Source organism: Xenopus tropicalis, chromosome 6 (assembly GCF_000004195.4).
Source record: "Xenopus tropicalis strain Nigerian chromosome 6, UCB_Xtro_10.0, whole genome shotgun sequence".
Lineage (NCBI taxonomy): Eukaryota > Metazoa > Chordata > Amphibia > Anura > Pipidae > Xenopus > Xenopus tropicalis.
The window spans coordinates 27,401,813-27,415,304 of NC_030682.2; the positions used below are offsets into that span (position 1 = coordinate 27,401,813).

General features: G+C 37.5%; 1 protein-coding gene across 5 annotated transcripts in view; it reads left to right on the forward strand.

Moving 5' to 3' along the window:
* nebl (nebulette) overlaps positions 1 to 13,492 on the forward strand; it is a 132,751-nt gene that overhangs the window by 114,428 nt on the left and 4,831 nt on the right. For 2 of the 5 annotated variants that reach the window (XM_002933150.5, XM_004915428.4), the window contains 10 exons: positions 844 to 954; positions 2,197 to 2,307; positions 3,280 to 3,384; positions 5,203 to 5,295; positions 6,822 to 6,914; positions 7,008 to 7,100; positions 7,639 to 7,731; positions 10,516 to 10,620; positions 11,821 to 11,992; positions 12,435 to 12,527. In XM_002933150.5, coding sequence (XP_002933196.3) covers positions 844 to 954; positions 2,197 to 2,307; positions 3,280 to 3,384; positions 5,203 to 5,295; positions 6,822 to 6,914; positions 7,008 to 7,100; positions 7,639 to 7,731; positions 10,516 to 10,620; positions 11,821 to 11,992; positions 12,435 to 12,527 — 1,069 coding nt within the window. The remainder of the gene's footprint in view (positions 1 to 843; positions 955 to 2,196; positions 2,308 to 3,279; positions 3,385 to 5,202; positions 5,296 to 6,821; positions 6,915 to 7,007; positions 7,101 to 7,638; positions 7,732 to 10,515; positions 10,621 to 11,820; positions 11,993 to 12,434; positions 12,528 to 13,492) is intronic. The other 3 variants (XM_004915430.4, XM_004915429.4, XM_004915431.4) reach the window with 3 other exon arrangements.

The following is a 13,492-nucleotide window of genomic DNA, read 5'->3' on the forward strand; positions in this document are numbered from 1 at the left end:
ATGGCCAGGTGAGATATGAGAAAGTGGAACCATTGTAAAGAAAGCAATAAAAAGTGAATTGGGTGCATAGTATTAACAGGCGAAGAGAAGGAATATGAAAAAGTGAGAGGAATAGTTCATGTGGAAATCTAAAGAGGGACACAGAATGCACAAGAAAGAGAGGGAACATGGAAATATACTAAAGAAAGGACAATAGGAGAAAACATTTTAAAAACCAGAGATTCACTCTTAAAGTTATCAGGAGCAAATTTTTGCTGTCCCTGGTTACTTTGGGGGCACTGCTGTCTGAGGGTAGTTTCTCAGCTCGCCTCATGCTAGCAGTGCCCCTGCATACACTGGGGAAGTTCCGAATTACGGAAAGGCCTTCTCCCATAGACTCCATTGTAAGCAAATTATTTTAATTTTATAAAATGATTTCCTTTTTCTCTGTAATAATAAAACAGTACCTGTACTTGATCCAAACTGAGATATAAATAATCCTTATTGGGGGCAGAACAGCCCTATTGGATTTATTTAATGGTTAAATGATTCCCTTTTCTCTGTAATAATAAAACAGTACCTGTACTTGATCCAAACTGAGATATAAATAATCCTTATTGGGGGCAAAACAATCCTATTGGGTTTATTCAATATTTAAATGATAAATTACGGAAAGATCCCTTATCCGGAAAACCCCAGGTCCCAAGCATTCTGGATAACAGGTCCAATACCTGCATATTAAAATAATTATGTTTTTCAGGCACCTGCACTAAGAGAATAAAAGGGTTATGAAATGTAAAATACATGAAATAGTTGGCATACTTCCATTGGTAAAGTAAATTTACTTTTTGTGTTCTCAAACAGAAAGAATATACAAAAGATTTGGAAAGAGAAATTAGGGGGAAAGGGATGCAAGTAGGGACTGATATACCTGAGATACAGCGAGTCAAGAGGGTCTCTGAAATGGTGAGCCAGGTTGGTACAGACCATCAGGTTTATTACAGATGCATTTCCATTTTAAGTTAAAGCCGAATTCATTTATTCACTGCTTTAATAATTTTAGTTGTATTTAATTTCTCAGAAAAGTTTAAAGGGGACCTGTCTCCCAGACATAAAAGTATTTAAAAATCAGAGCTGTCATATATTGCCTGAGACACAGAGGCGGGGCAGTAAATTACCTTCACTTTCCACTCAGCATTGTAGATTGCACTCCTCACTTTCCCATCCCTTCTCACAGTCTATATTTGCGTAGTCTTTGCATGGCCATGGACATTAGGTCCCCCATTCTGGCACAAGATTTTAGGGTGAGACAAAACATGCCTTAATAACAATGCCCACAAAATGGCGCCTGTCTGTTTGCTGTGATTTCCAAGACTGAAGGAAACAAAATGTAAATACATTATACAGTATAAGTAATGTTTATTTTGCTCAACTAACATGATAGAAAAGAATATGTAATTATTTGTTAGGGTGACAGGTCCCCTTTAAATTATCCATTTACAAACTGATATTGAAAGCTAATCCTTATATTTTTTTACTTTGTCTCTTCTTTCACCTACCCCTAGTTCAGGGCCCTTTCCCCCACCGCATCACCCCCCTCCAGCAGCACCGGCAACCCCACCCCATGTGCGTGCATCTGTGCACATCTGTTTTGACATTAAACCTGACTGCACCCCAAAGTATGCTGCACTTCCTATATTAAATTACACCCTGTTGTATTTACTGATTTTCTCTTTGTTTTGCCTGCATTTTATCTGATTTTCAGATGATGATTTCTTCTATGTACTAGTAATTCCCATAAAATACTATGTTTCCCATGGAAGTGAATAGTAGTTGGAAATGGCAGGTTTGGGTGCTTTTTTCCAGCTGAAAAACGATGGTGGGGTTCCAATGTTCTGTAATATCAAAGAACAATTGCTTGTCCACTACTCATTTCTTGATTTATCTATTCAAACCCAATGCTTAAAAGCTATATAGTGGGATAAACTGTACAATTCTAGAACCTTATCTCATAACAAAATGTGTGCTTTCAGTAATGGGCTAAATAAAATGAGAGTTAGCACAACGAAGCACACCACTTTCCTGCCTGAATGCTGGAGAACTAGCGGAGGTGCCCAAGTGACTAGCTATATATTAATTCTCTAAAAAGAGGGCACAGAATCAAATTATTTCTGTATCCAGTACACCATTTACATTTTTTTGTGTTATTTTTTACAGAAGGAATATAAGAAAGACTTAGAAACTGAGATCAAAGGGAAAGGAATGCAGGTTGGTCCAGATATTCCAGACCTGCAGAGAGCTATGAAAGCCTCTGAGATTGCGAGTCAGGTCAGTATAAAGCTGGTGTTTGACTGCATAGATATCTGTTACAATGTTGACCTTTAATTTAACTATTAGTAGGTTATAGAATGTCCTATTCCTAGCAACTTCATTATTTGCCACCTTTTTCCAGCATTCACTGCCAAGATCACTGTATTGCTCTGAGCATACAATTTTATTGTAATTGTTACTTATTACTAAAATTTCTATTCAGTGCCCTTACTTTAGTTATTCTAGACTTTCACTCAAACCTCTGGGAAAATAAGACCCTAGCAACCAGATAGCTGCTGAAATACCAAACTGGAAAACTATTGAACAAATAGCTAAATAACGAAAAAAATAACATACAAATTTGCATTTTCTCAGAATGTCAGTCTACATCATCTTGAAAGTTATCCCAAAGGTAACGTCCCCTTTCAACAAATTTCTGACTGTCATAGACATAGCAAATGTAATAACATTATATATGTAATTGAAATCCTTTGGGTTTGATGGATCTAGTCTAGGTTTCCATTCAAACTAATTACAGGCTACTTGGCAGAATCTCTCTGCCAGCTGAAAATCAATGGTAAGGAAATATGTCCAGCGATCTGCAGGATATTCTGATTTAAATTTTGCTCATTGCCCTGTTCTTCAGAAAGTGTTCTATTTGTCACCTGCATCTTTTTTTTTCGCCCGTGTCTTTTTTTGCCGCAACCACGCCTATTTTGCCGTGAGAAAACTCAACTAACAATCTGACAGTAACCATAAGCAATACCTAATTTGGTTAATAAAAGCTGAGCACAATTCCCAGAACTATTAAACTAATCATGCTTTCAATCTGTTCTAGTGGGCTAGTCCCAATTTCTCCACTTCCATAGAGATAGCATTTATACTTACTGATTACATTACCATAGAGATTGCACTCATTTTCATACATCCAATACTGTATGATGCTACAGGGGATGCAGATATTATTGTCTAATATTTGTTTGTTTTCAGAAAAAATACAAAGATGAAGCTGAAAAACTGCTTTCAACATATTCTATCATAGCAGATACTCCAGAGATTGCGAGGGTGAAGGCCACTCAGAAAAACATAAGTTCTGTAAGTATTTCTTTTTGATTTTAGATGAAGCTTTTAGACTCTCTGAAGCCTAGACAGGACATTGCAGTGAGCCTCTCTGTGCCTAAAGTGCCTATAGCCAAGGACAATAGCGTACAGGGAATTAGATGATATAGCCTTCCGAGTCAAATAGGTTTCATTTTGTCACAGTCTGAGAACTTTTGAAAATAAGTTTGGGGATTGCAAAATTCGTTTTTCATTAAATTCAAGCATCATTTTAGATTTTACTTTAACTCACCAATGTCCATTTTACTTAGTATGAATACCCATTTTGAAATCTGATTCTTTATAACAACTGCCTGATGGGTAACTTTTGTCACCTTGTGTACAATATCTAACACTGGCAAAGAACGGTTAAACGAGTAGATTATCCAGAGTATATGCCATGCAAACAAATAACAATTGTCTATAAGATATTACAACCTTTATCTCAACAAGTGATTGACATTGACCATTTTGCAATGGTGGATATATGTCAGATATTTATTTTCCCCCCAGAAATAAGTTATTGTAAATATTAACATAAGAAAAACAATTATATCCCCAGTTCAAACCTCTTCTCATAAAAGTCCAACTATCAGCATGGGACTGGGGCATCAGGGGCCCACTGGGGCAGTGACTTTAAGGGCCCTCCTTGCAAACAAAAGGGCCCTGCTCCCAGCATCCACCCTCTTCCCCACGCGCTGTTTACTGTGTATCTTTTAACTCTTTCCTTCTTAAAGGAGAATTAAAGGTAAAAACTAAGTAAGCTTTATCAGAAGGGTCTATGTAAATACAGCCATAAGCACTCATAGAAACGCCGCAAGTCCTCTATCAAAAGAAACACAGGATTTTGTGTCTCCTTTTTTGTAAACATTTTCTTATGGTATCTGACTTCCTCTCTCAGAAAAAAACCTTCAGGGCATGGGCACAAGTCTGTTCAGTTTGCTTCTCTTTCCCTCCCTTTTCCTCCTCCCCCTCCCACCAGAATTTGCTCCCCTTCCCTTCTCTGTGTAATCTTAGCTAACAGCAGCTAGAGCTGCAGCATGGAAGCTACTGAGATCAAGCTAAAATGGCAGCTCATATCTTAAACAAACAAAGGGAGTTTCTAGGGATGTTTACTCAGGTATGGTAAAGCTTTCTGCAGAATAAATATAGTTTCCTAGCTTTCACTATAGTGACTAATTTATTGGCAGTATAATGCCAAAATGCCTTTCCTTCTGCTTTAACTTTGCTGCTGTCATGGGTTGTGGGGCCCATGAAGGCCGGGCCCACTGGGTTTATTCCACCAACCCAGCCCGACTCTGGTATCTTTTAAATTGCTGCTATCTATGGCACCCCAATGGAACTAGATACTGGTCCTTGCATTTGAGTGGCAGTGCATGTGGACTCTTAATGTGACTTTGTAGCTTGAGACCTTGGTAATGCTTTTGAAACTCTTTTACACCAACACTTCTTATTATCTAAACCCAAATAAAATATGTACTAGTTTTATATTACTCTTCAGCTAGAGCTAATGAGCAACTAATTGTGTGAATATGTGTAACAAAACTATCATAGTTTGAAACTACTCTGTGTGCCATTACTATTAGGGGGCTGTTACTGTAAAATGATGTAGGCCAGCAAAAAAGTGTAAAAAGTACATTAAAATGAATAAGGTGTTTATTTAATAGGGTATTTACTTTGCATCTTTATACCATTATTTTACACTAATTCAGACCTTGTGTAGACCATGAACGTCAATGGGAATAATCCAGATGGCAAGTAACGGAATTGCACCTCTCCTAAAAATGTATTTTCCTCTAACGTGATCGTTTATAGGTTTTGTATAAGAAAGGTGTGGGAGCTGGTACGGCAGTCAAAGATACACCAGAGACAGAACGAGTAAAGATATCGCAACAAAATATCAGTGCTGTAAGTGCAATTTACCTTTATTCAACTTAATTATAGTGCCGCAAAGGATTGTCCTTAATTATATTGCCCCAAAGGAAGGTTCCTGACTATTAGCTGGAAACTCTGTACTATTGGATCTGTGCTCAAGGTCTGACAGTGAAGGATTTCAGATGTTTTTATTTCAAGGCCCCTTTGGACTCCTACATTTGGATAGGTCCACCTATACCTCATAACAAAGTTACAAATATATCAAAACATTGTTGTATGAGCAGTTAAGACATATATCCAAGAATATCCATGGCAACAGACAAATATAAAATTAGTTGCCCTTTCAGCAGGGCAACTAACCTTGCTTCTGCCTGGAAGGTATCTGTCTGTGCCCTATTTAAAGAGGCTTGGAGCCAAGAACAACTGCAGCAAATAGTCCTAAAAGAGGGCTCATTTACAAAAGAAAGTTAGATTACAAAATTGCGTTCATCTAAATGCTATACACAAAGCAACAATACACATGTGTCTATACATAAACATTTCACTAAAATGCGGGTTGCCTAAAATATAAACTTTAGGGTGCCCAAACAGAAAGGTGGAATTTGGGAAATTATGCAATTCTTACCCACACAAATGCAATAGTTATTGTTTGCAACAATGTATTATTATTATTATTTTTGTTAACATTTATTTATAAAGCACCAACATATTCCGCAGCGCTGTACAATAAGTGGGTTTCATACATTGCACATACATAGTAATATATAAAGCAATCAATATCCGATACAAGAGGTGAATAGAGCCCTGCCCAAAAGAGCTTACAATCTACAAACAATGCTGTAAATCTGAAAAATAATACTGTAAACAAGGTAGATTATGTGTGAAGTTTGCACTGTGCGCTCATATCCTTATTGAACCCTTGCATTTTTAATTCTTGCTTAAAGGGACAGTAACACCAAAAAAAATGAAAGCGTATAAAAGTAATTACTATATAATGTAATGCTGCCCTGTACTGGTACAACTGGTGTGTTTTCCTTAGAAAGACTACTATAGTTTATATAAATAAAGCCTCCGTGTAGCCACGGGGGCAGCCATTTACAGGAGAAAAGGCACAGGTTACTTAGCAGATAACAGATAAAACCCCATTATATTCTACAAAGCTTATCTGTTATCTGCTATGTGCCTGTGCCTTTTCTCCTTTTTCCCAGCTTCAATGGCTGCCCCCGTGTTGACATAGCAGCTCATTTATATAAACTATAGTAGCGTTTCTGTTGCAAACGTACCAGCTTTACGAGCACAGGGCAACTGTACATTATATTTTAATTACTTTAAAACACTTTAATTTTTTGGTGTTACTGTTCCTTTAAGAATTAATCAAATATGCATGTGGTAGGCATCCTCTACCCTATATAAGGCCTCACCAAACCTAAGGCTGCTTCAAAAGTGTCCACTCAAACAAATGGGTCATATATTAATAGAGTCTATTTTTCCCCAGACTTTGTTAGAGTTACCCAACTCTTACTGAAATGACATATTGTTCATGTCTGGATCTTATATAGGTAAAATATAAAGATGACATTGGACCTGCAACGACCATTTCCGATCTCCCAGAAGTAAAAAGAGTTAAGGAAATCCAGAAAAACATTAGCAACGTAAGAATTTATTTTTGTCTTTGGGTTCAGTGTTTTCTATACAATGGAGAGTATTGTGGTAAATAAATCATGTTAATTACCTCTGATTCCCAGGTACAATACAAAGAGCAGCAGCTCAAAGCCACCCCTGTGAGCGTCACTCCAGAAATGGAAAGAGTCAAAAAGAACCAGGAGCATTTCAGCACGGCAAGGACATGCAGTTACTAATGCAAAATTCATGTTAAAACAGTGGCCATTTTGTGACACCTGCGTGGTGTATATGAAACACCACTGTTAAAGGGGACTCCAAACAAAAATAGTCTTTTGGAGAATGAAGAAAATCTTCAGCAACTTTCCAATACTCATTTTATTAGCACAAGTTAGGGAGCCACAGAGGATGCAGGCCACATTGGGTCCCTGTTTTTACCACCTGCCCTATGGCAGGCTCTTAGGACAGGGTTGGCTTGTACCCCCTGATGCTATGGTCTGCACCTTGGGCTGTATTTTTTATCTGGTGTGGGGTGCAGACCATAACCAAACCTGAGTGAGATGTACTTGGTTGAACAGTAATAAAGGGCACACTCATTAGTGCTTTGCACTTCTTCTCCAAGTCAGTTGTATATGACACCTAACATATTTAATTGCTGCATTTTTGTCTCAGAGTTGTTTAAGGTTTCGGCACAGAAAAAAACCAATATATTTAATACTTTTATTTTAATTGGTTATATTTTTATTGCTCCCACAGGTTCACTACAAAAAGAAAGTTGGGAAAGCCACTGCTGTGAGCTACACTCCGGAAATGGAAAGAGTGAAAAAGAACCAGGAGAATATCAGTTCGGCAAGTGTCCTGTATCTTTAGAGTTGAACCTCCTGAGTCTCTAATCATGATGTGGCTTGTGTACTCGTAGGCAGAGCTGCACTGGGATTAGCACTAAGACAGGGGCTGTTATTACAAGCACAAGAATGGGGGGCCCATCCAGGAGCTCTTGACAGTTGAGTTGACTTGCTGCTGTGAGCCACCATGCATGTATTACTGCAATAAGGCTGGGAACTGAAAGAAATGTTGGGAGAGCAGAAGGATAATGAGGAGAGAATGAAGTGCAAAAGGGACGAAGTAAGAGAGGGGGAGAAAACATATCGGAGCCGGGGTTTGGGGAGCAGTAGAACGCAAGTGGGGAGATGTTGAAAGAAGGGGAAGAGTACATTTAAGGGATGAACTAAGGAAATAGCATAATAGCACTAGGAGGGAGACATTAACAACAAGTGAAAATTAGAGAACACAAAAGAGCATAATTGATGTGGGACGGAAGGGATAAGTGATTGGGAGATGGGCAAAGAAGTAAAGAGAAAGGGAGGGAGAGAGAGAATGGAAAAATAGAGTAAAAAAGTAGAGCGGAAAAATAAATGTTTGTTTGGGGATGGAGAATAGATAGATAGATAGATAGATAGATAGATATAGAAGTATGCTGTACCTGTGGGAACCAGACCCCTGATCTTGTACTGTAACTTTCAGTATGGGCACTAATTATTATCTTTGCCTTGAAGCAGAATTGCTTTGCTACATAAAATGTATCTTACTGAAGATATAATGCAGTAAGGGTGCTATTTTCATTTTCATCATAGTTTAATATGACTGGAAACAGTATACAATAATATATTCTTCTTTTAACATTACAATGAAAATGTTATATGTCTTACACTTTACATGTTAGGTGCAAAGTATACCTTTAAAAGAATGCGACTGTTTTATTTAATTTAAAGTACAGCAGTCAGATTGTATAATACCATTTATCTGTGAATCTGCATAGTTAGGCCTGCTATAAATAGAGCTAATGGGAGATCTGTTTGACTTGCCATGCCCTAATGAAATGAAAACACACCCTTTGGACTGCAAAGCTAAGGAATCTGGGAATGTAGTTGATAGATACACAGCAATTAAAAAGGATGAAATAAAATTAAAACAGGACATTTATTGGTTGGGCAAAAAGGATCTACAATTTCTGTGTTTCTACAAATTAGTCAGTCTAGGCAGGAGCTTAGTCCAAAATTAATTATTTCTGCAAGTTCAGTCTGTTTTACTATTCCAGACTAGAATTAAAAATAGACCCTGGCATTTCAAATACACAGAGGCCCAAACAGCCCCCCCAGCCCAATAAATAGTGACTGTCTATGGCATCTTACAGCAGCCTTAGGTCTCTAAACTCCAAAATGGTTTTACATAAAAATAGATGTGTACAGCAAATCAAAGGGGAACTCCACCCAAACACAATTTTTGAAAAATAAACGTAATTTCAAGCAAATTTGCAATAAACATTACTTAAAAAATATGCAGCCTTTTCATGATATTGAATGTAATAATATGGTTTGGAACAGTTCCCTAAGCCCGGCCCCCTGTTCCCCTGCTGATCTATGGCTACTTTGAGACTCAAATAAAATGTAACAGTAGTCGAGTGTCCTCAGCCTGCCTTCAGTCTGCATCCTCCCAATCCCACAATTCCCTGTACACTTAGGGGCACATTTACTAAGACACGAATCAGAACCGAATTGGAAAAATTCCGATTTCAAAACGAACATTTTGCGACTTTTTCGTATTTTTTGCGATTTTTTCGGCGTCTTTACGACTTTTCGGAAATTGTCGCGACTTTTTCGTTACCAATACGATTTGCGCGAAAAAACGCGAGTTTTTCGTAGCCATTCCGAAAGTTGCGCAAAATCTGGCAATTTTTTCGTAGCGTTAAAACTTGCGCGAAAAGTTGCACCTTTTTCGTAGCGTTAAAACTTAAAAGGTGCGACGTTTCGCGCAAGTTTTAACGCTACGAAAAAAATCGCAACTTTTTGCGTAAGTTTTAATGCTACGAAAAATCGCCAGATTTTGCACAACTTTCGGAATGGCTACGAAAAACTCACGTTTTTTCGCACAAATCGTATTAGTAACGAAAAAGTCGCGTCAATTTTCCGAAAAAAATCGCAAAATACCGATCATTACGAAAAAAATGCAATCAGACACATTCGGCCCATTCGTGGGTTAGTAAATGTGCCCCTTAATGTCAATAAGGAACATCACAGTGCAATGCATTGTGGGTTATGTAGTTCCTGCATGCTGCCTGTAAGCTGTGGAGAAGTTGTTACTAATTGTAACATCAATATTTTAGTCCTTCCAGTTTTGCCGCTGGGTTTCAGCATATAAAAATGTTATTTATTTATACTTTTTGAAGGAATAGATTATGTTCATATGAATGCAGTGTCCTGTCATTACATGCAGTGTGCTTCATTTAATAGGGGACAAAGAGCACAAATATTTGGCCAATAATCCAACAAAGAAGAAATCTGAAGGGTAGGCAATATGTTAAGGTGCAATAGTCTGCAAACTCTCGGGGCTTGACCCTAAAATATCCTTTTACTGAAACAGAAACTCCTCCGTGCCTAGTGGGAAAGTGCATCCTAAGATCAATGAGTTTAATCTGCAACAGGCGGAAAGAAGATAAATTCCAAAGCTCCGCTCTAGGCTTCAATCAGTCTGGGAGCAAGAGAGAAGCCGGCACCCTGGATTGTTTGAGTCTTATCTTGGATTTGTTTGCATTTATACATTGAAAAGCTGAGCTCATCCGTTTTTCTCTTCCAGGTTAAGTACAGCAATGACTTGAAACAACTGAAAGGTAGACCTAGCGTAATTTTAGACACTCCAGAAATGAGGCATGTGAAAGAAACACAAAACCACATATCAATGGTAGGATGCTTGGAGGGTTTCGGTCCATATATAAGAGGTTTAAGTGGGAAAATGCACCTTGACTTGCAGTGTGGATGTCACAGCTATGGCACAACCAGCGTATAGGAACTTAATGGATCCCACAGGTGTTCTTGGGCTTAAAAACAGCACATTAATACGGAGGCTGTTCGATCAAATACTAATAAAAATGTTTTTACTAATTTGATTTTGTGGCTTTTCTTTAACCTGCATGATAGTGAACCTGACACGGTCTGAGTGGTGCATGTTGCCTGATTGTGAGCATGTTAGCAGCCTTGTTATTAGTATCAAATGTATTGATGTATGTCTTTTGCTCAGTGGTATAAGTAGGCACAGGTACAATAAAATATACACTTTAGCAACTTGTATACTTACACTGAAGGAAATGTAAATGCATGGAACAGATATGGAACGGCTGCCGTTGAACACATTTTACCAGTGTGATCATTTTTTATATTCTAGGCCAGAGCTGTCCCATTGTAAACCCTTCAAAGGGACTTTTATAGCCCCCATATGCAAGAAGTCTCCATGGACTTCATTGTATGACATCATTTAAATTAAATCCGTGAAAATACTAAACCTTTTTTAGAATGTAAATTTTCCTAACTCTAAGGGGCACATTTACTAATCCCCGAATCCGAAAAAATCGGATTGGAAACGAAAATTTTGTGACTTTTTCGTCGCCTTTGTATTTTTTTTTGTATTTTGCTCAATTTTTTGTCTCCATCACGACTTTATCGTATTTTGCGTGACTTTTTCGTCGCCGACGCAATTTTTTCATATTGAGCAAGTGTAAACGGCGGAAAAAACCAATCCGATATTTTCACGACGGCGATGAAAAAGTTGCGGAAAATATACGATAAAGTCGTAATGGCGTCGAAAAAATCACGGGACATACGAAAAAGTCGCGACGGCGACATAAAAGTCGCAAAAATACCAATTATTACGAAAAAAAATAAGTCATATTTTTTGATAAATAAAGTAACATTTTTGTGTGTTTTTTTTTTTTTTTAAATTCTTGCTTATTTGAAGTAAAAAAAATGAGAAGCATGAGAATGAGAAAACTCTATATTAGAATATAACTCTATTAGAATATAATAGAATAAACAGTGGGTATCTTTGATATACATCTGTAGACAGTTTAATTATATGTATATATTTATGTTTTATAATTCATTTCAGATCAAGTATCATGAAGATTTTGAGAAGACAAAAGGTAAAGGGTTTACCCCAGTTGTGGATGATCCCATAACAGACCGTGTAAGAAGGAATACGCAGATTGTCAGTGACGCAGCCTATAGGAATGTACACCCACATGTAGTAGAGATGGACAGAAGACCTGGGATGGTTGTAGGTGAGTGCAAGCATATGTGTAATGACATTGGCAGGAACCACTAATGGTCACTGAGCTGCTAGTCACAAAGTCACACTACTAGGGTTTATATTTGGGTGGAAATTCACATATATATGTATGTGTACAGAAAACTTTGCAAAATATAGTCTGCATTGGTAGGATTTGCTTGTAGATGTCAGGGAATTACAGTATAAACATTCTGGAAGGCCTCATGGTTTAATCCATTAATGGCAGGCATCAAGGAACCAGTTTATTCACAGTGGTCGGGTCCAATATCTTGACAGGACTGACCACTTACACAGACCCTCAGTATGACAGTAGTATCGGTGGTTAGAGTACAAACCATACTGCAGCCTTTAGGTGTCAGGATTCTTGTCAAGTAGACTTTTATTTCACCTTCATCTTTGTCTCCTTCTCATAATGTTTTGTTCTCCATCTGAAGACTTAAAAGTTTGGCGCACAGATCCAGGCTCCATCTTTGACATTGATCCACTAGAAGACAATATCCAGTCTAGGAGCCTGCGTATGCTCACTGGTATTGATACACAATTAAAAAAACATCTTTTTTTATTAACCCAGAAACCTGTTATCCCAAAGTAAAATACTTTTAACAAGTAACATACAGTATATCCTCCCATATGTAATAAAAGACATTAAGTTCACCCAGGAGCTGTAACTCATAGCAACCAATAAGATGCTTGCTTTTAAACATGGGACCAGTAATTCTACCTGCTGATTGGTTGCTATGGGTTACTGGGCAAACTTAGTGTCTTTTTTTTTTTTTACATAATCCCTTAAATATATGCAAAAATTATTATTTCTTGCAGATATAAATCAACTTAACAAATATATTAAAATAATAAGTAAAATGTTTAATAGGGTGCCATTAAGGAAATGTAAACACTTGAAATAAATGAATGTAAAATTGCTCTTTTGAGCACTTTTGAAATTTACATTTTTTTTAAATAGTTTTCAGGATAAGAAATTTTTGTACACCACTAACCTATTGAGCAACAGCACCACCTCCTGCTCATTTCTTCTGACCAGACACAGTTGTCAGAAAATTAAGTTAGGGAGATAAGGAAACTCCTGCGCTCAGGAGTAATTAAGCCGAGACGAGTCATCTAACATTTTTCTAGTTTGTTCAAAACAGAGCAATATCACAAGATATCTTCTCTTTCCTCTATTCACTAACTAAAGGGGACATATTGTGTAAAAACCAAGAATGTGCCAGTGCATTATGTACAGAAGCATTGTGCTAAAAGTTGCATTTTCCCCTAAAACCCTACTAGTCCTGCCTATCTGTTTCACTTTCTGCTGTACTGCAGGATAGGAGCCAATCGGCACCTTACTTGAGCATCAAGTTGAGAAGCGGATAAGTATAGGGTTGGCCTGTACCCCCCGCAATTCGGATCTCCTACCATAAGTCTGCTAAAAAAAATTATTTAAACTGTAATTAAACCCAGTAGGATTGTTTTACCTCCAATAAGGAGTAATTAT